Source organism: Canis lupus, chromosome 9 (genome assembly GCF_011100685.1).
Source record: "Canis lupus familiaris isolate Mischka breed German Shepherd chromosome 9, alternate assembly UU_Cfam_GSD_1.0, whole genome shotgun sequence".
NCBI classification, from domain to species: domain Eukaryota; kingdom Metazoa; phylum Chordata; class Mammalia; order Carnivora; family Canidae; genus Canis; species Canis lupus.
Genome location: NC_049230.1, coordinates 30,061,418 through 30,086,186, shown reverse-complemented (window position 1 = coordinate 30,086,186; position 24,769 = coordinate 30,061,418). Strand labels below are relative to the sequence as shown.

General features: G+C 34.6%; 1 protein-coding gene and 1 pseudogene across 29 annotated transcripts in view; both read right to left on the bottom strand.

Annotated features, from left to right (window-relative positions):
- Positions 1-24,769, bottom strand: part of STXBP4 (syntaxin binding protein 4) — a 213,656-nt gene that overhangs the window by 165,507 nt on the left and 23,380 nt on the right. For 18 of the 29 annotated variants that reach the window (XM_038547755.1, XM_038547763.1, XM_038547761.1 and 15 more), the window contains 6 exons: positions 20,269-20,375; positions 19,651-19,870; positions 18,591-18,669; positions 12,597-12,691; positions 3,851-3,947; positions 1,344-1,435 (listed from right to left, as the gene is read on the bottom strand). In XM_038547755.1, coding sequence (XP_038403683.1) covers positions 1,344-1,435; positions 3,851-3,947; positions 12,597-12,691; positions 18,591-18,669; positions 19,651-19,870; positions 20,269-20,375 — 690 coding nt within the window. The remainder of the gene's footprint in view (positions 1-1,343; positions 1,436-3,850; positions 3,948-12,596; positions 12,692-18,590; positions 18,670-19,650; positions 19,871-20,268; positions 20,376-24,769) is intronic. The other 11 variants (XM_038547778.1, XM_038547777.1, XM_038547780.1 and 8 more) reach the window with 3 other exon arrangements.
- LOC119873527 lies at positions 6,782-6,904 on the bottom strand (annotated as a pseudogene).

The window sequence follows — 24,769 nt, the reverse complement described above, 5'->3', positions numbered from 1 at the left end:
AATAGTAATGTACTGGCATAGAGAAATCAATCAATGCAACAGTGTGGTGGGTCCAGAAACAGATCTATGTATCTAGACAGAAATTTAGCATAGAATAAAGTTTGTATTTCAAGTTGGCAGCAAAAGTGGAGAAGGACAGTTATTAAGGAAATGATGGTGGAACAAGGGCAAGGGGTTGCCCATTTGGGGCCCTAACTTAAGCATAGACAAGAATAGATTTTGAAAAAAAAATGAAAAAAAAAAAAAAGAATAGATTTTGAGTGAGTTAAATTGATAAATTGGGAAGACCTTCCTGAAGGATACAGTAACACATTCTGCAATGAAAAGGACTGAAAAATTTGACAATGTAAATGCCACAAATGTCAAAGTTCTTTTTTTTTTTTTAAGGTTTATTTATTTGAGAGGGAGAGAAGACAGAAGAAGGGGCGGGGGGAGAGAGAGAGAATCCTCAAGCTGACTCCCCACTAAGCGTGGAGCCCAACATGGAGCTCAACCACAGGACCCTGAGGTCATGACCTGAGCCAAAATCAAGAGTTGGCGGCTTAACTGATGAAGCCACCCAGGCACCCCCAAATGTCAAAGTTCTCTAGAGCAAATGACTTATGAAGTTAATGGGCTTCACAATTGTATTTTACATAAAGCACAAAAAAAGCAAAAGACTAGTTACTTGATTAAGGATGCAGAGGGAAAAACGGGAGTAATAGAAAAGGAACATGGGGGGTGGGAGAGCATCTGGGTCCTCATAATATATTTCCTTCCTGTTCTGTTTCTTTCTTTTTTTTTTCTTTTTAAGATTTTATTTATTTATTTTTGAGAGTGAGAGAGCAAGTGAGCAGGGGGAGGAGCAGAGTGGGAAGGAGAAAGCAACAGGGGGAAAGGATCTCAAGCAGACTCCTCACTGAGTGCAGAATCTGATGCAGGACTCAATCTCACAACCTTAAGATCATGGCCTGAGCCAAAACCAACAAACAGTTGGATGCTGAGCTGACTGAGCCACCCAGGTGCCCCATCCTTCATATTGTTTCTTAATCTAGATGCTGACACATGAGGATGGTTTAGATTGCAAAATTTCAGAGGGTATACACTTATGAGTACTTTTCTGTGATAAATTCAGGGAGGAGTAGCATAAAGAAATAGAGAGGAGGGATAGGAGAGATCAAGATAAAGTTTTACTTTTGATTTTAAATAAATCTGTGTTTTATATATTTACTAAGAAGCATACATTATTTGCATATTTTTTTAAAAGTGAAAAATGAAAAAGAAAAAGGCCACATATGTGACATACAGCAGTCAAGACTTATGATCCAAGAACAATCAAGACAATTCTATAGGGCACACTCTACCTGTGAATCTAACATGCTGGAAATTTCACGTGCTCTGACATTTACTTCGTCCAACTGCAAGCAAAACAAGTTTCTGGCAACCTGGACAAAATCTGAAATGGAATACACTTCAGTAGGAACATAGCATTTAACCTCATCTAAATACATCTTACCCTTTTCTAAATGAAGTTGAAGTTATGCATTATAATTAAGGCTTCAAACTTAACTTGCTTTTCAGTGGATTACCTTAAAGTAGTATTAGCTCAAGTGACAGATTAATTACAAACTCAAAAAGTGACAGATAAACTGGTTTTAACTTACCTTTGTTAACTTTGCTGAAGTTATAGATCAGTTAAGACAACAAGAAAGCATATACCTATCACAGGCATATCTATTTCTGCAACTCTTTTTACTGTGAGCAAGAACTTTCTCTGAAACATAGGACAATATTGTGACTTACAGCTTTTCTAGTTAGAGCTGGAGGTTTAATAATAATAGTAGCAGCTAATATTTTATATAACAGCCTGTGTGCTAGGCACAGTACTTTGCAATTTCATTCTCTAAACAATTTTCTGAGGTAGGTACTCCTATCCTCTCCCTTCTACATTGCAGCTAAGACAAGTTAACTGCCAAACTTCCCTTGGCCACATGGCAAGTAAGTAGCAGAGCAGAATTCCAAATTAAGATCTGACTCCAAGGCATATACTCTTAACACCTGTTAAGATTGCCCCATGCTGGCTAGCAAACTGTAAGCTTCTTCAGACATGTGGGGGACCCATTCATCTATGTATCTTCAAATGTTTTAATTTTAGCTATTGTATTTTTAACTTCCAAATATCCTGTTTGTACTCTCTGATGGTTTCTACTCTACAATATCCTACATTTTATTTCCTGGATGCTTTCTCTTTGTTTACCTTTTCAAAGATGTTCATTGTGTCTGAAGCTCTCTCCTGCTCTTGCATTATTCCTCCTTTTTTCAGCGTTCTTGTTTTTCTCTTTGTCACATAGTTTTGGGCTCTTATATTTTATGTTGGAGAATTTCTCCAAATGTCCAATGACCCTTGGCTATGAGTTCATGTTTAAGAAGAATCATCACAATAACTCTGATTGGAAATTTTGTGTACAAAGCTTGACTTGTCATCTGGCCAGTTTCACTACAGAGCAATCAGGTAGCCAAATGACATTTTGGGGCAGCTTCTTTAGTAGAGAATCTTACAATCTCTTGCCTATAGAGTATAAACACGACTGCAAAGTTCACCAAGTAATCTGGGTGTGGTTGTGAGTGATAACTCATCATACACTCCTCTAAATTCCCTGACTGCTGGCAACTACAGGTTCAGGATCTCTCTGGTTTAATTCCTCAAGAGAATATACTTCTTTTCCTTTGCAGGTATAAGGGACTGTTTGATCCTGGGCTGCTTGAGAGGGGGCAGGTAATAGCATACATAAAAGCTTCTATACAGATTTCTAACAACCCTATTTGAAATGCCCTGCCTACACCTAGCCTTCAGAAGTACCTGATATTTTTAATTCCTAAGCCGTTTCAGGGATAGATCAGCTTGTTTCCCATTGTGGTTCTTCTATTGCTTTAGACATTTGGGCTTTATTGCTTCTACTCACTAATTCACTTACTTTCCTCATCCACATACTATCCTTACATATCATAGTTTTGGTTAATACATGCAATTCTGTTTTCTGTTCCCCTACCTATTTGGGGGTGATTTTCAAAAGGAGAGGAAAGCAAATGTATATTTTTTCCATTACCTTGAAACCAAAAAGTGAATTCTTTTTTAGCAATACAGATACTTTACAATGATACAATGTTGCATCTATTGAATAACAAAAAAAATTAAATACTGAATGCTGTCAAGGATATAAAATACTGTTACGTTCAAACATTACTAGTGGTAGAACAAATACATGTGTGAAATGTCTCTTGAAAACAACTTATTAATATCTATCAAAAGTTTGAACCACTTGTAGAAGTTTATCCTAAGAAAGAGAAGGGGAAAAAAAAACCTATGATATTAAATATAGGCATTTATAATATCAGCTATTGAGAAACCACCAAAATTCCCCAAAAGTAGAAAGGCTTAATATTATAGTACAACTAAGTATGTCAATATTATGCTAAATTTAATAAGAATAATTATACAGCATCATAAAAATACTTATTCTGTTATATTAGCTGAAAAAAAGTATGAAATTCCACAGCAGTGGAATTAGAACTTCTATACTTTGTATTGTTTTTATTATTACCAAAGAAATGTTCATGCGATAAATAACAAACAAAAAAGGAGGATAGAATGATGATATTTTAGAGCTGGAAGATTCTAGGGTCTCCTTTCTGCTGACCCAGCCAGGTCAGTAATTCTAGACATTTTTAGGTACTGACTAAGGAACTTGAAATAGATGTGGTCTTATTTTTCTCTCTCCTTCTAAAGAAGATGCATTCCTAATGAAAATAGGTCACCATAACTCTCCTACCAAGTTTCTGTGATGACATAACACGATAAACCTAATATTACCTCCAAAAGACACTGTCCCCTTTGGGTCTATTTGCACTTGCTGTCTCAGGGCTTGCTGTTGTTCCTTTGTGGGCTGAATTCCAAGATAATCTAGAGCCTGGAAGGAAAAGGACTCAGGTAAAGTAATTTTTCAAATCTCCAAAGAATAAAATTTCATTACAACTTTATTTTACAACGCAGTGAGAAGAATCAGTATTGGGAACAGGAACCAGAATAACATGCCCAGAGAAAGTCTGTTGACTATTTATGGATTAATTTTCTATGAAATACAGTTTCCTGATTTCACCACCACTTCAGTATTTTGGTGTGTTTTTTTTTTGTTTTTCTTTTGTTTTGCAAGACTAGCTACTTTGGCTAATGCCAAATTAACAAGCATAGCCCTAAAACCAAAACTCAATTTCTTAATTGCAAATATGTGATATGGGAGAAGAAAAAATTATCAAGGAAATTCTATTAAATCAGATTAAGCATTAATTTCTAAAAGTAGCACTATAAAACTTGGATATTTTGTTAATAAACGAGATCAAAACTAAAGTTGATAGGAATTGGGTTAAATACAAAATATTCTAATTTTAGCTTATTTAGAGGCAAGCTTACAGACAGTAAAATAGAAAGCTTTCTCTGGAATCCACCTCTATCTTCCCTTGTTTTTCTTTTCTTTACCTTCTTTTAGTACCCATAGCAGATTAAAAATTCAGAGACTGTTGTATTCCAGTGTTCATTCTCTTTTTGTTCTTTAGTAACAGAACCATAGTTTTAGTTAGAAATCCTGCCATCTGGCTAAAAGATGTTTCTCAGTCCACTTTTAGGCTTGAAACATGAGAGTATGTACTGGTCAAGGAAATGAAAGGTGAAGTATTGTGTGGTTCTTCTGGGAAGGCTTTCAAAAGTATATGTAAAGTATTCATGTCCCTTCTCTTTCTCTCTCTGGGATTAATTTAAAAAGGAAAGAAAGATAGAAGGAAAGAAAGATGGAAGAAAGGATCTATTCCAGCAGTCATTTTGGTTCATGAGCTACTTCAATAAAGATAATGGAGCAGAAGGATAGAGCATGTGTCCCTGACACTGTAGAACTTTACCAGCCCTGGATTATACACTTTAAGGCTTCTTGGTGTGAAAGAAATAAATTTGTAATGGAAACCACTTTTATTTTAGGTTCTCCAGTTATATATATAAGCAAAACCTAATCTTAACTAATACATAGAGCCTGACTACATGCCTTATTACTGGATTCTGGCAAGAATATATTTCATGTCAATCATATTAAACCTATAAAGTAGGTAGAGTGTAATATTGGTTAATTGTTCCTTATAAATTCCTCCCTCCTTTGGAATCTGCTCATTCATCATTTTGTTGACCAAATATTTACAAAGTGCTAGGTCAGGTACTACAGTATGCAAAAGGAACAAGAAGATACAGCTACCCACAAAGAGCTATAGTCTCTAGGGTGAGATAACGTGTAAATAAATGTAACTAGTGCAATATGTAATTTAATAGAAGTGTGTACAGGAAATACATACTGGTTAATGTATATAGGTGGCTGGGTACAGTGAGAGAAGGAGACAAGTGAGATGGATACTAGGAAAGATTCAGTCAAAAGTGATTCTAGGGGTCTGTGGGTGATTAAATCTGTTGAACATCTGCCTTTGCTCAGGTCATGACCCTAGGACCCACATATGGCTCTCGGCTTACCGAGGAATCTGCTTCTCCCTCTCCCTCTGCCTGCCCCTCCACCTACTTGTGCACTCACACCCTCTCTCTCTCTTAAATAAAAATAATATTTAAAAAAAAAAGTGATTGTAGAGCATAGCTAAGCATCATCTGCTTGCCTGTCTACAGAGTCATAAGTATTTGCCTTGTATAACATGGCAATATGGTTCTTGACTTTTGGTGTTCTTTCCCTAAAAATGTTCCAAACACACACAGAAAGAGAACATCCATGTATTCAAGTACTCACTAGTATTTGCTTGAAATCATATGTATTTTTAAGAAACAAACATAGACTTGGTTGAAAGCTCTCTATTGTTCCTCAGCAGAAATCACTATCCTAAGGCTGCTGTATCCTTCTTGTCCATGATTTGATACCATTACCACATATATTCCCTAATGTTATGAACTTTTGTGCACTTAAAATTTTACGTCAATAGTATACTATAAACATATTTATATTTTTATTTGTACCTCAATATTATTGCTTAATATTCTTATCTGTGAAACTAGTTTAAATGGTATCCCATTGTATGAATACAAATTAAACATTCTCTGATTGATGAGCTTTTATAATTACTCCAATTTATTTTTTTATTACAAAACATCACACATATCTCCTTGCATGGATGTGTGAAAATTTCTCTACAGTATATCCCCAGAAGAGAAAATGCTGAGTCACATGCATTGTATATATATATGTATATATATTGTCAACTTTAGATATTGAAAAATTGCTCTCCTAACTAGTTGTAGCAATTTACACACACCACTAGTATAAGATCTCTTAGTTTTCTATATTAAGAGCATTTGCTGTTTTCACACTTTAAGTTTTGTCAATATGTTGAATATGAAACAGTACATTGTTAAATTCCCCTAGTTACAAGTGAGATTAAACTTCTTTTATATGTTTATTAGTGATGTTTTTGACTCATAAATCACTTAGCAATATGTTTTAAATTTTCATACACATTTTTGAAGTATTTTTTGCTAGTGATTCCTAATTTGGTGGCATTCTCCCAAATACGAAAACAAAAAATGTCTCTAGACATTGCCAAATGTCATCTAAAGAAAAAAAAAAAAAAAAACCCACAAAAAACCCAAAAAACAAAGCACCCCCAACCTTGAGAACTACTGCTCCAGAAACAAACACTATTTAGCAGTTTGGTGTATAATTTTCTACATTTTTCTATGATTATAGCACCTATATATTAAATATACATAAATTATGTATTTATTACAATAATTAAATAATTATACTATATACAGTGTTGTATGCCTTTTAATTAGCAATAATCGCACCTTGGATAAACCTCATTGGCTATGATACTGCCACTGCACAAAGCTTGTAATGCCTTTTAAAATTATCAATATATTATAGCTTTCTATTTTGTACATTTTAACATCTTTTGTATGCTTTTTAAAACTGCTGTAATAGTGCATTAGCATTCAAGTATATATACTTCAAATTTTGAATGTAACCAAACATTGTATAAGTAAGTCCCTTTTGAACTTCTCCCAAGAGGTAATACCTGTCATATATTTGGTTAATATTCCTAAGTATTTTATTATATAATATTTGATATAAACTAAAAACTAATATGTAAAGGAAGACAATAAAATAAAAATTCCATGAATCCATTTAAGAATTATAAAACTGCCAATAGTGCTGAATTCATGTCACTACATACTTCTGTCCTACTCTACAAGAGGTAACTACTACTGAACTGTGAGATTATCATTCCCACATGATTTATCTTAAAGTTGGTCACATACATAGGTACCTCTAACATGTTATTTTGTTTTGCTATGTTTCAGCTTAAAAATGCTGCAGATAGAATTCTGAAACTTGCTTTCTTCACCCTACAGTGTGGTTTCATCACTCATCCATGCTGTTATATGCTATTGTAACATCAGCACATTACTTTCAATGATAAATATCTGATTAGATGAATATGTCACAATTTATTCATCCATCCTCCAGTACATTGGGGTTTTTTGCTTACTGGCAATGCAACAATGAACATTCTTATACATATCTACTCTAGCATATGCATTCAACTTTCTTTATCGTGTATATTCAGGAAAAGTATTGGTAAGTCTTTTTTTGATTGATTGTAGGACTTTTAAAAATATTTTGGATAGCAATATTTTATGTTATGTGTGTTATAAATATTTTCTCACTGTTTTAGCATATTTAGCATTTTTACTTTTTTATATTCTCTTCACGGAGTTCTTTATGGACAGTTCCCAGGCATGTGTGCATACCATTCTTTCATGTTTTTATAAATATATATGATGAGGTGCCTGGGTGGCTCAGTTGGTTAAGCATCCCACTCTTGATCTCAGCTTAGGTCTTGATCTCAAAAACAAATTCAAGCCCCTTGTTGGGCTCCATGCCCAGCATGGAGCCTACTTTAAATAAACAAACAAATTAATTAATATTAAAAAAAATATATGATGAATATTTTAAAAATAGTTTGAGTTTTGTATAAATGGTACCATACTGTATATATCAATATGTGACTTTTTGTTTTAATAACAAGATTTCTTGAGATATAATTCGCATACCACAAGGCTCATCATTTTAGTGCATAGTTTTGAAGCTTTTACTATACTGACAAGTTGGGCATCATCACCACAAACTCTAGAAAATTTCCATCACCCTAAAAGGAAACCTTATACTCACTAGCAGTCACTTGCTATTCTCCCATGCCCCTAGCTACAGGCAACCACTAATCTGTGTTCTATCTCTATGGATATGCCTATTCTGGGCATATCATATTAATAGACTCATATTTGCGGCTTTTTGTGTCTGGGGTCTTTCACTTAATGTTTCAAACTTTATCTATGTTCCAACATGTATTAGAACTTTATCCCTTTTATAGCCCAATACTAACCTATTATATGTATATACTACATTTTGTTTATCCTTTTTAAGTAAAAAAAAAAAAAAAAGAAAGAAAGAAAAAAGTGAATCAAGAATAAAAGTGAGAAACCAGATATTATTATAAAAATACTAGGTAAATCATAACAAATTAGAAGCTCAATAGTCAAGTAGCAGATGGCTGCAAAGACACAGTTAACTAAAGAAACAATGTCTCAACTCAAGTTAAAAGACTAGGCAATAATAAGCATTTAAGTTTGGAAGAGGCTTATTAGACTTAAAGTATCATAAAAGCATTGTATGTTCAAAAGAACTATGAAGATTTTGATTAACTTGCCACTGAGTTAAATATGCATGTTAAAATTTTAAGATAATCACTAAAAAAAATAACAAAAGAAGGCATAATTTCTAAGTAAGTTAGGGGAAAAGAAGTAAAATTCAAACCCACCAACCAGATAGTCAAACATAATCAAACCAAAGAATACAACAAAGAGGGAGGGAGAAAGAAGTGGCAGTAAGAAGCACAAAAATTTTATTTTAATAAAATGGTAGAAATAAATCAAAATGCATTATAATTAAAATTAATTATAAAGTATATGGAGCAATGGAAACTCTTACTTAAGACTAGTGGGAATGAAAATGTGTAAAACTACTTTAGAAAACAATTCACCAATCCAACAATTATTTTCTGAACAGATACTAATGAGCCATGTGTTTTTTTAGGAACTGGAGAAAAAGAAATGAAAATTTTGGCAATACCTCAAGTACCACTGAAGGTAAACAAACACTGACTTCATAATGTTTTAGTAAATCAATTCCTAAAAAACCATATAATGAGGGGTGCCTGGTAGCTCAGTCAGTTAAGCATCCGACTCTTGATTTTGGCTCAGGTCGTAATCTCTGGGTCGGGAGATCGAGCCCTGTGTTGGGCTCTGTGTTGGGCATGGAGCCTGCTTAAGATTCTCTCTCCCTCTCTTCTGCCTCTCTTTCTTCTTCTCTCTTTCTCAAAAAACAAAAGCATATAAATGATAAACTTGAAATTTAGAGGAGAGGAGTATATGATCAAGAAGAAACACACAGGCAATATCACAAATTCTGACTCTTAGCTGGGTGTTGGGTACAGGTGTGTTTATTGTTCTTTATTTATTTTATTTTATTTTTTAAAATTTATTTATGGTAGTCACAGAGAGAGAGAGAGAGAGAGAGGCAGAGACATAGGCAGAGGGAGAAGTAGGCTCCATGCACCGGGAGCCCGATGTGGGATTCGATCCCGGGTCTCCAGGATCGCGCCCTGGGCCAAAGGCAGGCGCTAAACCGCTGCGCCACCCAGGGATCCCTGTTTATTGTTCTTTAAACTGTATATGTACAATATAATCATTCTGTGTTTGACTGATATTTTCATACAAAGAAATAAAAATAATTTTACAAAAGCAATGCAAACAAAACACCTATCACAGAAGGTACAAGATGTCATTATTATCATACTAAGTAATAATAAAATTACAAAATGCAATCAGCTACAATGGAAATGGATCTAGAGCCAAACTTTAAAGATTTATTCTAGATGAATACAGCATGTCAGTAAGGTAAGCTCATAAATTTAAATGGGAAACAATTTATTTTTGTCAAAAAACAGGTTCCAAAAATTTCTTGAATAAATAATGTCATCTTTTAACCTTAAACAAAATGCAAATTTTTTAATTGGACAAATAAATGCCTTAGCTCTTTCTAATGTCTGAATGATGAATTTTTAAAATGTCACTTCTTTACAATATTCGTCACATACTGCCCAATCTAATACAAAGAACATCTCATTAACTGTAATCAGACACTGGGTATGCCATCGCTCACTACAGCTTTCTTCAAATGTTACAGAAATGGCAAGAGGTAAAGTAAATATCAGCGAAATGGCATCTGTATTCCAAAGCATCCTTCTCAGGTACAAAAATACGGATAGCATAGAAGCACAATAATTCTTGGTTTTTAAGCCAGCTAATAAACTTATACCTATTTGCTGTATTTACCATGCCTACTTATAAGTTTAATATTAGGATTAATGAGACCCATAGTACTCATAAAAATGCTTTAAAAACTACAGCACTGAAAATAACTATGGTGAAATTATTTTAAAATATCTGTATATTAAATCATCCTCAGAGTATTTGTAGAAAGAGGCAATCCATTTTTCAGACAAGGAATTAAGTAGTTCAGTGTTAGAAATAACTTTTCAGTATATCCTGATACAAAATTGTCTACTTAGGCTAGTAAAACGGGATTTCCTGAAGACAATGCCATATATACATATATATTGACAGGTAATTTCCTTCAGTAAATTTTAACTTCTCTGTGTTTCTTAAAAATTGGTACCAAGTAGGCTAATTATTTAATAACCACATTATCAGTCAACACCTTTACCTTGTGAAATATTATAACACAAATTTCCTAGATGCTACATGTAATATATTTATAGAAGATAAAAGAAAAAGCGAATTTTATTTCATTACAAATATTTGATCACATTGGCCTTCTGTTACTGAATAGTAAAGTATGTTAAAAATATAATAGATAAGAAAATTGAATCTGTTTACAAAGATAGAAATATTTCAAATGGAATGATACAAATATTACTACATTATTATGTAACCAAACAAAAAAGGAAGAGTAGCTTAACAAGTATCTGGGTAAAGAGGAGCTAATTTGGATTTTGGAAAAAAATTCTTATTAAGATACCATTTCAAGCTCTGAAAACAAAGAATGCTCTACTAAATAAAGTCCCTAAATATACTCTGACTAAAAGCAAGAAGATGAATTGAATTAACACAGAATGTAGGTTGCCTTTGTTGTAAAACTACCATTTTATTTTTCCAGAAAAATAATTTATTTAGGCTAAAAGGAGGACCAAAACCTGGAAATTCTGAGTCAACAAACAATTCAAATTTCTCAGAATCAATACAAATGTAGATGATTTTCATATCTCTAAGACAATTAATTAGAAAAAAAATCACATGCTAGGAAAATTTAAACCAAATAAAGGAACAAAGGCTGCCAAGTGAAGTCATTAGCTGGATAACTTTCTTCTTACCTGGAGAAATAGTATTACATCTTGGATGTTTAGAAATGCGTATTAAAGCAACACCATTAAAAAACAATAACTTATTTTGTAGAAATTTATAGACATTTTTAAACCTCAAATACCCTTTTTTTTTAAATGTTAATATTAACTAATTCTAAACCTTGGCACCATCCTGAACTTACATTTTAGCCACCAATAAAAAGAGAGTACAAGTTAGCAAAAGACATTCAGGATTTTGAAAACCTAAAAGGAGATATCTTAAGTATCTAATTAACTGGAAAGTTTAATGAGCTCAAGTCAAGTGTTTAAACAGTGGTAGGTATACTGGATATTGTTGTGAAGAAACTTTATCTTGTTGTCAAAACAAAATATAAAAAAGATAGTATAGTACCACAAAGTGATGTTAAGTGCTACAGATGTGCAAAATAAGGCAGTATTGGCCCAAATGATAATAGTCAGCAAAATCTGGACACAGGAATTGCAACTGAATTAGGATATGAATACTGGGTAAGATTCAGGTTGACTCTGGAAAGAGTATATTGTGTAGGATTGCAAAGGTACGAATATGGGAATAAATGCAATGTGTTATTTATTGTAGTGCATTTTCAACTCTCTCTAAAATGTAAAAGAGATTATCCATGAAAACTGACAGGAAAGTAGAAACTATGGACCTGCATATTTCTGTGGTGAGCTCCCAGGTCACCTGATAGGAAAAGCTCTAAAACACTTTTCTACTTGGTCATAATTCATTCCGTTTCCTTTAATTTTACATTGTATAACATCACATTTGTCTTTTTTTTTTTTTTTTTTACATCACATTTGTCTTTCCTACATAGGAGGAAACTGATTAATTTGGTGTCAATTTAGGCTTCAAAAAGTTTTATTTCTATTTTGTATGAATGAGTTGGCTGCTCAACTCAAACATAAATAACTAAAACACAAACTGCCATTCATTTAATTGCAAATAAGTAACTCCTCAAAAAAGTAATGGTTTCAGTCTTTCCTTTATCCTCTCAAAGAATGAGAACACTTCCTTACTGTTGTTTGATGGAAGAAAAATGGAAACTTAAAGTATTTACCATTTCCAGTTTCTCTGCCTTAAGGCGAACAGAGGGATTTAGGGAAATCTTCTTTCCTTGTGGTCCATAATTATCAGTCCATGCAGGGGCAATATCTAAGAGACAACAGGGTGCATGTTAATTGGAAATTTAATTGGAACAGAACTTTTCATTTGACAGGATGTGTTCTGGGCTCCTGCTGTTTAAAAATAATTCTGGCTAATCAGTTGGCAGATTTCACTTTTGTTTTCATGATTTTTTTTTTCTTTAAATCTAAAATGTATCATATAAATTAGCTTCACTTGAGCACTAAAAGATATAAAATATAAAAAGAATGTCCAATTACGTATTAAATCCCACAGAAATATTAATTTAAAAAGACAAACATACATCTTACCACTACCCCATCATTACAATGCCTTACTAATTGTAAAGTGAAGTTTTTTTTCTTCTGAAATAAGTAAAATCATATTAGGAATTCAAAAAGATATGTCTTTCACTGGCAAAAGTGGTTTTGTTACATGAGTTCTAAAGGTACAATGGAAAACCTCATAACTGCAAACTGTTTCAAGTTTGTGCATAAAGTATGATACACACTAGGAACTTCTGGAACCCAAAATCCTATTTCTTACTTTACATTAAGGTTATGTTTCAAGGAGCATAGATGGACTTCCAAGAGTTGAGTTTCCTATACCTCTCACTTAATCCTAACACCTTCTCAACCTATACTGATTAGGTAGATGAGCCTTTGTCCTTGTTACATGAATAAGAGACCAGATGCCAACAAGGGATTAGACCTTGAAAAATTATTTGCCTTAATATGCTGCAGTTTGGAAAACAAATTCCTGTAATTCATGTCAATCCTTGTATCTAAATTGTCACTATTCTAAATACACTTCTAAATGATATTTTACTAGTTCTACATAGAAACAAGAGGAAGAGAAAAAACTTTTTGAAATGTCACATCTTTATGCAGTGTTTTAATTTTTTTTTAATTTCTCAGAGCATCTGTCTCTAAGTACAAAATGATTTGCATTCTCTTTCTTAAGAACATAAGAAGCGCATATGAAAATAAATAGTCTTCCTCTAAACCTTTAACACATCCTTAACATTCTATGTAAAATCTTGAATATAGCTTATAGGTGTCAAGATCATAAAAAAAAAATGGTTACTGACTTTTAGCTTCAAATGGAGTCAAACCTTGAAAAAGAGTGATTTTAGTATAATAGAATTTTTACAGTTCTTTTTTTTTTTAATTTTTACAGTTCTCATAAAAGCAGCAAAGTCTCTTTTGTCATCATGATACCTAATTGTTAGCCATGAGGCAAAAAATAGTGTGTGTGTGTGTGTGTGTGTGTGTATATATATATATAATTTTTTTTTCCTCTTAAGAAAAATTCTGTGCCAAACCTACAGTGTGACACAAAAGATCAGCATGGAGTAGAGTGGTATAGAAGACCAAAGAACAGAGAAGTCAAACTTTATTTTTCATCTTTAATGTTTGGATCTGTGAGGGCTGACCATGACCTTCAGCTTGGTGCCTGACCTGCAATTAAGGAACACATACTAGGTGGACCCAAGCTAGCCTAATTATGATTCCAGACCAACAATCCTAACCCTGGGAGTGAATTACTCAATTCAATTTTAAGTATGTGGAAGGACTGGGGGGTGGGGAGGGAAAGGGGGAAACACACGGCATCCACTCATACTGAGGCATGCATTCTCACTTATATATATTCCTACACCTAAGCATAAAAATTTGCTATGGTAGCAGTGGAAATAACAGCAGATCAGCTCTTAGCTATGCTTACTTTTAGCCAGGCAGGGCTCTAAGTACTTCATATAGATAAACTCATTAAGCTTTATTATAGCCATAATAGCATAAGTGTTATTATTCCCATCCCAAAGATGAAGAGATCAAGGGCCCAGAAGGTAAAGAAACTGGTCTATGATCACACAGCTAGTAGGTGACCATGTCAGGGTCCTAGTCTCTTGTGATTCCCAAAGCCATTATTTTCTAAATGTTGTCCGTATCCTTCACCATGTTTTCTCATCTGTAGAATAAAATAGTGCACCTTACAGGTACTGTAAAGGTAAAATAAGGAATCACAGAAAACTACTATAAACACTATAGAATATTGTTTGTTTTTAAGTAGGCTCCATGCCCAGTGTGGAGACCAACATGGGGCTTGAACACACGGCCCTGAGATGGAGACTTGAGCTGAGATGATGAGCCACATGATTAACTGACTGAGCCACCCAGGCACCCCTTGAATATTGTTAATATTAACAAAGAGAGATATTTAAATAGGGGATTTCATGTAAAATTACACTAACCTTCCATTTAACAACATGCAATCATGGCTTAACAAAATCTCACTTTCTTTCAGTCAACCCTCCCCTAAACCTATACCTTTTAGCCAAACCTTAGGAGGATTTGTGCATAAATCTGGCATGCTTTGGTGATTCAGAGTAGCTTGACCTGAAAAGCTGCTCATAGACAGACAGCTTTCCCCATTTGCCGGTGACACCTCTCAACACTGGCCTCAAGCTCTTGATTTGTTCCTCTCTGGGGGAGTGAGGATTTTCAAAAGATAGCTTATTATTCTCTTGGATCTTCTCTTCTAGTCTTCTTTTTAGGAGAAGAAAGGGAATGTTTTAAGAGGACAGGATCAAAACCATTTGGTTTATACGGTGAACCCTTCATGGATATTTTCCCCCCATCACTATTTTGTTTCAGTTATAAAACCTTAGTGTGGGAGGATTACAGTTCACGTTCTGGTAAAGTTAAAGTAATGATAATATTTCTTCATGCAATAATTCTTTACCAATTTTTTTTAGGAATGTCTTTAGTATGCTTTTAGCTCACTTATAAACTCATGCATTAGTCAGCTTATAGCAATAGTAAACAACTCTGAGTTCTGAATCAGAAATTTATATAATAGAATAGATTAAAAACATATTCAAGTATTATGTAGATTTCAAAATTCTAACCAGTTTTATACTTTGGAATAATTCTGAGATGGGAACAGGGATAAGATTTCCCTTAATTCAGCTTATTTCTGTTGAGGTTAACATTAAAACTTGTTTACATTTTTTGAATAAATACCAACTGGCTAAGGGGGTTTAGATGTGACAGTTAGGGGTCTAATTTGGGAACAATCTATAATTAAGTGCTTATCACAATTTATATAAGTTACCTAGAGATAATTTAGAGTTGAATTTTTTTTTTCCCTCAGAAACATCTGGCCTACCACATTTATGTGAAAATTAAAAAAATAGGACTAACTCAATGCTAATTTTACCCTAGAAAAATGTTGTTTTTTTTTTTTTTTAGAAAAATGTTGTTTTAATTGCATTTTAATATTCACTTTTCACACAGCTCACTCAAATATATTTTTCAGTAAATTATTTTCCTATTACAAAGTATAGCACTGTTTCTTTTAGTCACTGATGTAGAATTTACATTTTATTCATTACTCTGGGATCTCTTTGCTCTAATCAGATCTGCCTCCTACAGTCACCTGACATCTAGCTCATCCTTTGTTCTGTACTTTAGCTCATGGTGCTTCCTTCACTTAGGAAGATCTCTTTCATCCAACCATTGACGTTTACCACTTCTTTCAAGATCTGATGTTTGATTTTTGCTAAGAAATTTCTGCATGTTGTGACAAATTCTTTCCTATGTATTAGTTTGGGGGACGAGGAGAGGATGAAAAATTGAATTAAAAGATGGGAGCTTTGGTTTCTGCTCTAAAAACAGCCTCTAGGGCTGCCCGGTTGGCTCAGCGGTTTAGTGCTGCCTTCAGCCCAGGGCGTGATCCTAGAGACCCGGGATCGAGTCCCACGTCAGGCTCCCTGCATGGAAGCCTGCTTCTCCCTCTGGCTGTGTCTCTGCCTCTCTCTCTCTCTCTCTCTCCCTCTTTCTCTCTATCTCTCATGAACAATTAAATAAAATCTTTAAAAAAAGAAAAACAAAAACAAACAGCCTCTGGAATATCATCTGAGCTACACTCTAGTGAGTGGGTTCTGTGATATTAACAATAATAACAGCAAAAGTTACTGAGCATATGCTATGTACCCATTATGATGCTAAGTGCTTCATATGCATGATCTTACTTAATACTCATAAAGATCCATGAGGCAACTATTTCAAGGTTACACAGCTAATAAGCTAGGAGCAAAGAAATGAACTTCTACATTTGCATTCAGAGCCTGTGCCTTCCCTACACCACACATGGGCCACTTCTTTCCTTATCCACTTTGTTCACATCTTCACACTGTGACAAGATAGTATATTCCTTCGAGTACAGAAACCACCCACACCCTGCTCTAGTTAACAGAGAACACTGCAAATGGTAGTTATTCAATAAAATAAACACATACATATATGCTTTCTAATCTGAATAATGAAGTTTTTTTTAACCCCATGCTTCATTTCACCATAGACTATTAAGTATCTCATGGAAAATATCCTAATTCCTTCATAATTCCCATTGAACTATGTTTTCTTTGTCCATGACAAGACTCAGTAAAAGCTTACTAAATTAATAAAAGACTAAGAGAAGCAATGAGCAGTTCAATTACTTTCAAAATTAAAAATATGTTACATAAATGGATCCTCACCATTGTTTGCGTCTTTCATTTATCTTTTTTTTCTCACATGTGTTCATAATTTAAAATAAAAACAATACATCAAGAGAATGGAAATTACGTAAAGGAGATATACTAATAAAGTTTCTAAGAGTCAAAGAATCCCACTAAGTAAAAGGGCATGTAATTTGTGCTAGAGCTTGCTAACAACCCTCTGGTAAATACTGCTCCAAATCAGAGGAAACTACTCTGGAATCCACTATAAATTCCTGTTAAGTGTACTGCCTATGTGTTGTGTCCTGAATGTTTGTATCCTCCTCAAATGCATATGTCAAAATCCTAACCCCTAATGGTGATGGTATTAGGAGATGGGGCCTCTGCAAGAGGCTTAGGTCATGAGGGTGGAGCTCTCAGTAATGTTCTGATAAAAGTGTTCTGATAAAAGAGACCCTACAGGTCCCTATGTCAGGACATGATGGGAAGTCTGCAACCTGAAGAAGGCTCTCACTGGGACCATGCCAGCAGCATGATCCTGGATTTCAGGCCTCCAGAACTGTGAGAAATACATGTCTATTGTTTATAAGCTAGTCTGTGATATTTTGTTACAGCAGCCCAAATGGACTAAGATACTATGTAACTCATGCTAATTTGTCTTTATTCTGCAATTCTGATAGAGATTAATGCTATTAAAAATTAAAATATACAGGTAACAACTTGCATTATAATTTTTAGACATGTAATTAACTTTTCCTTTCTATATGCACTGTTTTTTTTTTATTATTGTTGTATTTAATTTCTGGACATGATTTAAAGGGAAGGCTTTTTTCTTGATGTTTGAGCCACTAATAGATACTTTGCTGTTTGATAAAAATTCTTTTTTTATGGGTGGCTTAATTAATACTTTATTGTTTTAAAAAGTCAGTAAATCATTTCATGGTGATGATAACTAAGAATATTCAATTCATAATACTGATGTTCTTTTTTAATTTGTATCTATACAATCTCTTAAAAAAACCCAAATACTTCTTTTCTTAAGCTATGCTCCCATCTATAATTTCTCTGTAAGGTGCATTTAATAAACCTCACCAGTATTTCACTAAAAGGACAAGGCAACCTAATCTTGATTTAAAGAAGAGTTTACATGATTTGATTTCAACAGTTCGTTGATTATTACAGCTTCACAGACACCATTATGATAATGTATCTTAAAATTTCAACTCTTTGTTCAGAAAAATTTCTAATAAAAGACATAATCTGATAGGGACCATTGAACAATACATTCATTTTGGTCTTTTATTCATTGAAGGAAAAAAGGCATAATGCACCCTTCTTTAAAGTCTATTAAGTCACATTATGTACTCCTCATTGAGAAAGAGTAATTGAAAGAAATAACAGTAAAAGAAGAATTAAATGTGCATTTACCTGTATTAGACATATCCGCAGGGCTGTTTTCTGAAGAAGTAATTGGAGTCTGTTCTGTTTTCTTGTATCCAGTTTTTATCTATGAAAGAAAAGGAAGAACATGAAATGTCATTTTCCAAAGTAGGTCAAAGACCAGACTAGAAGCTCACGTTAACATAAAAAGAATGGTTTAAGAGATTAAAGCAGCGGTCCAAAAAATACGAGATCTCTAAAATTTTGGTATATTTATCTCCAAACAAAGCGTTTCAGAAATAAAGGTAACAACTGCTTTCAGCTCTACCATGTCCAAGAACAGCAAAATATAAGGCCATGCATCTTATCTTTGAAAAGGTATTATAACCCCAAATAAAAAAGTATAAGGGGCTGACAAAATCTTACACTCTGTATCTTATTAGCAGATACCTGAAACTGAAATTACCATTGATAAATTTTATTCCATTACCTAAAAGCCAACCTGAGTTTCTACTTTGCTTTAGTGCTAACATAATATTTTAAGAGTATATGCTTTATTTTATCTTTGATTTGTTAAGGCATTGTAGCAATTAGTAATCAACTGTCAATTTCGATGTAGAAACTCCCCCTTCTGTGTGATTGTACTGGGGTGAACTAGGTATTAGCATGCACACATAAGGGAACCATATCCACCTACACTGAGTAATTAGGATTAGCTTCACTGTGCAGGAAAAGAGGTAAGAAACAAAAGGAACATTGCCTGTCTTCAGTCAAGCAGAAAACAGAAATAGTAATAAATTAAACCATATTAGAGACTTTCTGAAAATAAATATGACATTCCTAACATAGTTTTGAGTGACACCTAGGCATATCTCTGTGAGGCCATTCCTGATCCTGTCTTTCTGAACAAAAGACACACTGACTTGAAAAATTATACTACTGACAGCACAATAGAAAAGTCTTAAACAGAAAAAAAAGAACTTTCAAGAAAATACCAATTGTTTTAAAATACATTATCAAAACTATAATTCTACATGTATATTACAAACATAAAAACATATGGGGGATTTCTGGACTGCAAAAATATACAGAGAAATGTTAAGATTACCTGACTAATGTTAAAAGAAGATAAAGTGGTATCTGTAGTTTGGGGAGTGGATGAGGTCTTTGGAATTAGTATTTCAGGGGGAGAAGGAAGAAGGCTAAATGTCGAGGCTTGAGGTCCATATTCTCCGGAAGCTTGTAAAAGGGATGTACAAGATGGATTTTCTAGATGACTGCCATCAGATTTTTGTCTTATGAATGCTATCTCCCAAGCAGATTCTGACCTAGCATTAAAAAGAAATAATTTTATGGATATAGTATAGATACAACTGAGTTTTAAGATAATGTATCAAGTATTATTAAAATTTATTTATTTTAGGAGGTGCCTGGGTAGCTCAGCTAGTTAAGTATCCGACTCTTGATTTCAGCTCAGGTCATGATCTCAGGGTTGTAAGATCGAGCCCCACATTGCGCTCTACCACTCAATGGGGAGTCTGCTTGGGACTCTCTCTCTCCCTCTGCCTCCCCCTACCCCAACTCATGCATATGCTCTCTAAAAATAATAAATAAGTAAATTTTAAAAATACATACTTATTTTAGGGTCTAAAGTATTTAAATCTCTTAAGTTACTATTTTTGAGGAAACATGCTAACTCAATCTATCTTATGGATAGGATAGTTACCTCAACTTGGCTCTTGTAATTATGCTTTTTGCTTCTTCAAAGGATACACCAATCATAGATTCCTTATTTATGGAGACAAGTTGATCTCCTGGCTTCAAACGTCCATCCTAACAAAAGTAGTAATACATATAAAGAAACTGTTTTAAAAGAAACAACTAATTGATGCAACTAAACCAAAGAAAAAAGTTAGTGAACAGTCTCTTAAAGAAAGAGTAAGAAAGGGACGCCTGGGTGGCTCAGTGGTTGAGCATCTGTTTTCAGTTCAGGGTGTGATCCCGGAGTTCCAGGATTGAGTCGCACATTGGGCTCCTGTGGGGAGCCTGCTTCTCCCTCTGCCTGTGTCTCTGCCTCCCTCTATATATCTCTCATGAATAAATAAATAAATTATTAAAAAAAAAAAGAGTAAGAAGAAAACCTTGGACAAAGAACTTAGATAGCAAAAAGTTTTAACTAAGGCCTGGTTTGCTTACATACATGAATGGAATGGGACAGTCTCATGTACATGTGAGCTAAATTTGCACACGAAAAATCCTGAAAACGTACTTGAAGACATAGCCTGGTACACCAGGAAAAGACTTGTTTTAAAAGCTTGGTAAGCTGGTGGCTTACCAAGGTGGCTCAGCGGTTTAGTGCCGCCTTCAGCCCATGGCCTGATTCTGGAGACCCGGGATCCAGTCCCACATCGGGCTTCCTTCATGGAGCCTGCTTCTCCCTCTGCCTGTGTCTTTGCCACCGCCACCCTCCCCCTATGAAAAAATAAATACAATCTTAAAAAGAAAAAAAAAAAATAAAAGCTTGGTACTATGAGATAGATACAGCTCTGACTCTGTGATAAAGTCAGTCAAATAATGCTAGCCTATTTCAGAATACAAGACTTACTCACTTACTCACTTTAGTTTCTGAGCATTCCTGAATCTCTCATCCCACCAAATTGGTAAGGTTAACTCCACTGTAAGACTTAAAATTAGTCAAGGATCCTAATTAGATTGATCCTACCCATATTTCAGCTGTTTACTGGATCTGCTGTACCTCCAGTGACTCAGGCCTAGCTGGTTATACATACAGCTTTAGTCATCTCCTATTAATGATGACCACTTATAACCAGCTGCCTTACATTGTCTGCTAAGATCCAGCTCTGGCTGTAACTAGCCTAACTGGGTAAGACAGTCTATTGATTATAAGATTTAATGGATTTGGGGGATTCCTGGGTGGCTCAGGGGTTTAGCGCCTGCCTTTGGCCCAGAGCGTGATCCTGGAGTCCCAGGATTGAGTCCCACGTGGGGCTCCTGGCATGGAGCCTGCTTCTCCCTCCATCTGTGTGTCTGCCTCTCTCTCTCTATCATGAATAAATAAATAAATCTTAAAAAAAAAAAAAAAGATTTAATGGATTTGTTTGATAAGTTTCTCAGTCTTCACCTTTTTTTTCTTAATTCAAAGTGGAAAAAGAATGAGCTCTCTTCATTTTCAGTTCCTAAGACAATGTCTCAATTATCATTTATATACACAAAGACAGAAAGCACTATTTCTATAACTGGGGAAAAAGCTTATATGGTTAAAAAGCTAGATTTTCACCCTACTGGCATTTAGGGAAGTTCCACAAATTCAAGGAAGTATCTTTCTTCAAAGCCATATTTAAGATATATCCCTTGAATAACTGATTTTTGATCTGTACATCCATATACATAATAATGGTGATTTCATTACACTGCTGCTAAATAACAATAGTAATTTTTAAAGATTACTTATTAGAGTGTGAGCATGGCGAGGAGAGCAGATGGGAAGGGAGGAGGAGGGAGAGGGAAAGAATCTCAAGCTGCCTCCCCACTGAGCGGGAGTCTAAAGGGCTGGATCCCATGAACTTGAGATCATGACTTACATGGAAACCAAGAGTCAGAAGCTTAACTGATTATACCACCCGGGTGCCCCCTAAATGTCTTTTTTCAAAAACAAAAATAATTTTGAGAGATGCTTGGGTGGCACAGCCAGTTAAGTGTCCCACTCTGGTTTTGGCTCAGGTTGTGATCTCAGAGCCATCAGATTGAGCCCTGTGTTTGGGTCCACACTCAATGTGGAATCTGCTTAAGACTCCCTCTCCCTTTGCTCCTCTCCCTGTTCATTCTCTTTCTCTTAAATAAATAAACCTTAAATAAATAAATAAAGACATTCAGTGCTATTGTTGTGCCCAAGATTGCGAATCCGAGAAACCACCAAGGAGCCGACACCGATGCAAGTGCACGAGGGTTTATTAGCAAGCTTGAGCTTGGGTCCAAGTATACCTGACACAGCAGAGCAGGGACTTGGACCCCGAAGTGGGTTACAGCTGGGTTTTTTATAGGCTGGTCTAGGGGATTTTCAGAAGGGGTGGAGGAATTTCTCAGTTCTGTTTACATTCTGATATGGGGCTTTCAAGGGCATTGAGTTCTGTTCTCATTCTAATATGGGACTTTCTACCATGGGCATGGGCTCTGTTGTCTTTCTGATATGGGATTCCCTGCTGAGGACATTGAGGAATTCTGCAGTTTTTCCCCCATAAAGTTCAGCTCTTATTCACAGGGGCCTAAGATGGCTATACTTGTGCTAATGCTAAACTTTAGGTGGGATGGCCTTAATTTTTCTCGGCCTCCACACTATCTCTAACACTGAATACAGGAAGATAAATAAATATAAAATATTTATCAAAAAATTTTATAGAAACATGTTATTTCAAATAGTATATAAAAGATAAACCATCTAAATGCATCATGACTTTATGACCCTTCTATATTAAAAACATTATTTAAAAAATTAAACTGAAAAAGGGAATTTGATTTTAAAATATTTGGAAATTTATATTTTATAAATATAACTAGCAAAGTCAGAGAACACAACACGATTGCTATATTCACAAATGATTTCTCCCCCTTCCACTGATAAACGTATAAGGAGTAAAACACAATAGTAATTCTGGAAAAAACTTGGCAGTATGGAGGGAGTATCCATCATATGGATCCTACATATTCAGTAAAATGAAAATGCTGATTTTGTTAAGATTTTACAAACACAGTTCTATATTGCCTGGGCCCAAACTTTATTACAGTTTGGTTACATATGCATTTAAATCAACTCTACCCAGACATACTTAGTCACTCATGTACATTGGCTTGTAATTTGATACACAAAATTTTAGTTTCAGCAGTTATTTATTCAAGGTTAAGATGATATGGCAACAAATAAGAGAAACAACCTTTTTGCCACAGGCAATAAGATAAGGCTAATAATGGAGAAGAGTGAACAAAATCCTAGAGTGCTTATTTCCAAGAGTAAGGGTGGGGAGTGTGGGGAATGTGATGAGGAATGCCTCTGTAGCTTGTAAAATTTTCTACTTCTTAAGTGGTGAACTCTAAGCAGATTCATAGGTATTCATTCTATTATTATGCTTCATTTACATGTGTCAAATATCACATAAAAAAGAAACGAGGGGTGCCTGACTGGCTCAGTTCAGTAGAGCATACAACTCTTGATCATGAGTTCAAGCCCCACACTGGGCATGGAGCCTACTTAAAAAAATTTAAAAGATAAAATAGAAAAGAAATTTTCCATTTCCCAAAATAAACAGAGCTGATAACATCTGGCCCAACAATGTGTCTAACTAGCTGAATTATATTTTGGTTCCATATACCAAAACTGGTATTGGAAATAAGTGTCAAATAGAGAAATTTTTAATCTAATTTTAAAAGAAAGAAATAAAATTAAATAAATATCATTATTAAATCTAGCTCTGACCATTTGGAACCTAATAAATAATTCCTTATTAGAATCACCTTTACTAAAGTAAAGCTGAAATTTAATGGCTAGACTATTATTCACTTGTATCACAAAGCCTAGCAACAATTTAGGGGGAAAAAAATGGAGAAAATGAAGAAAGCGCCGTTTCACTAGAGCAAAGCATATAAAGGACACGGACAAGGAAAGAAAGGATTTTTTAGAATCGAGTGTCGGATAGTAAATAATAGTAAATATTGTCAATTTTTTTCATTTGGGCAGGAGTCTTCTGAGGCAGTGGACAGAAGTAGAAAGATCATGAGGTTTGGCAGCTAGACAGACCTAAATACAAATTTGAGCTCTACACTTGCTAGCCAGGTGTTCATAAACAATTAGAGAGAAAGGGGCTGGGGGGAGGCACACAATCTCATCCACAAGAAATACAGAACTAAATTTAAAATTATTTGAGGTAGCTCCTGTGTCCATATATCTTATACAGTCCACAGCCAGCTGTCAGGGTTCCAGAAAAAAAGGCTGCAGAAAACAGAGGTAGGCAGTAGGGTGTCAGCTAATCTACTATCTCCCACATTCTCCTCTGAGACTGTACAGTATTAGCAGCACAGCGGAAAAAATTCTCAGGAACGCAATATAATGTATCTAATATTAAAGTACACCAGTGTACTGAAGTAGCATTTTCCAGCAGGACAAGAGTCAGAGAAGAGAGGAAGAATAAGGCTTCTGGTATTTATATGTATTTTTT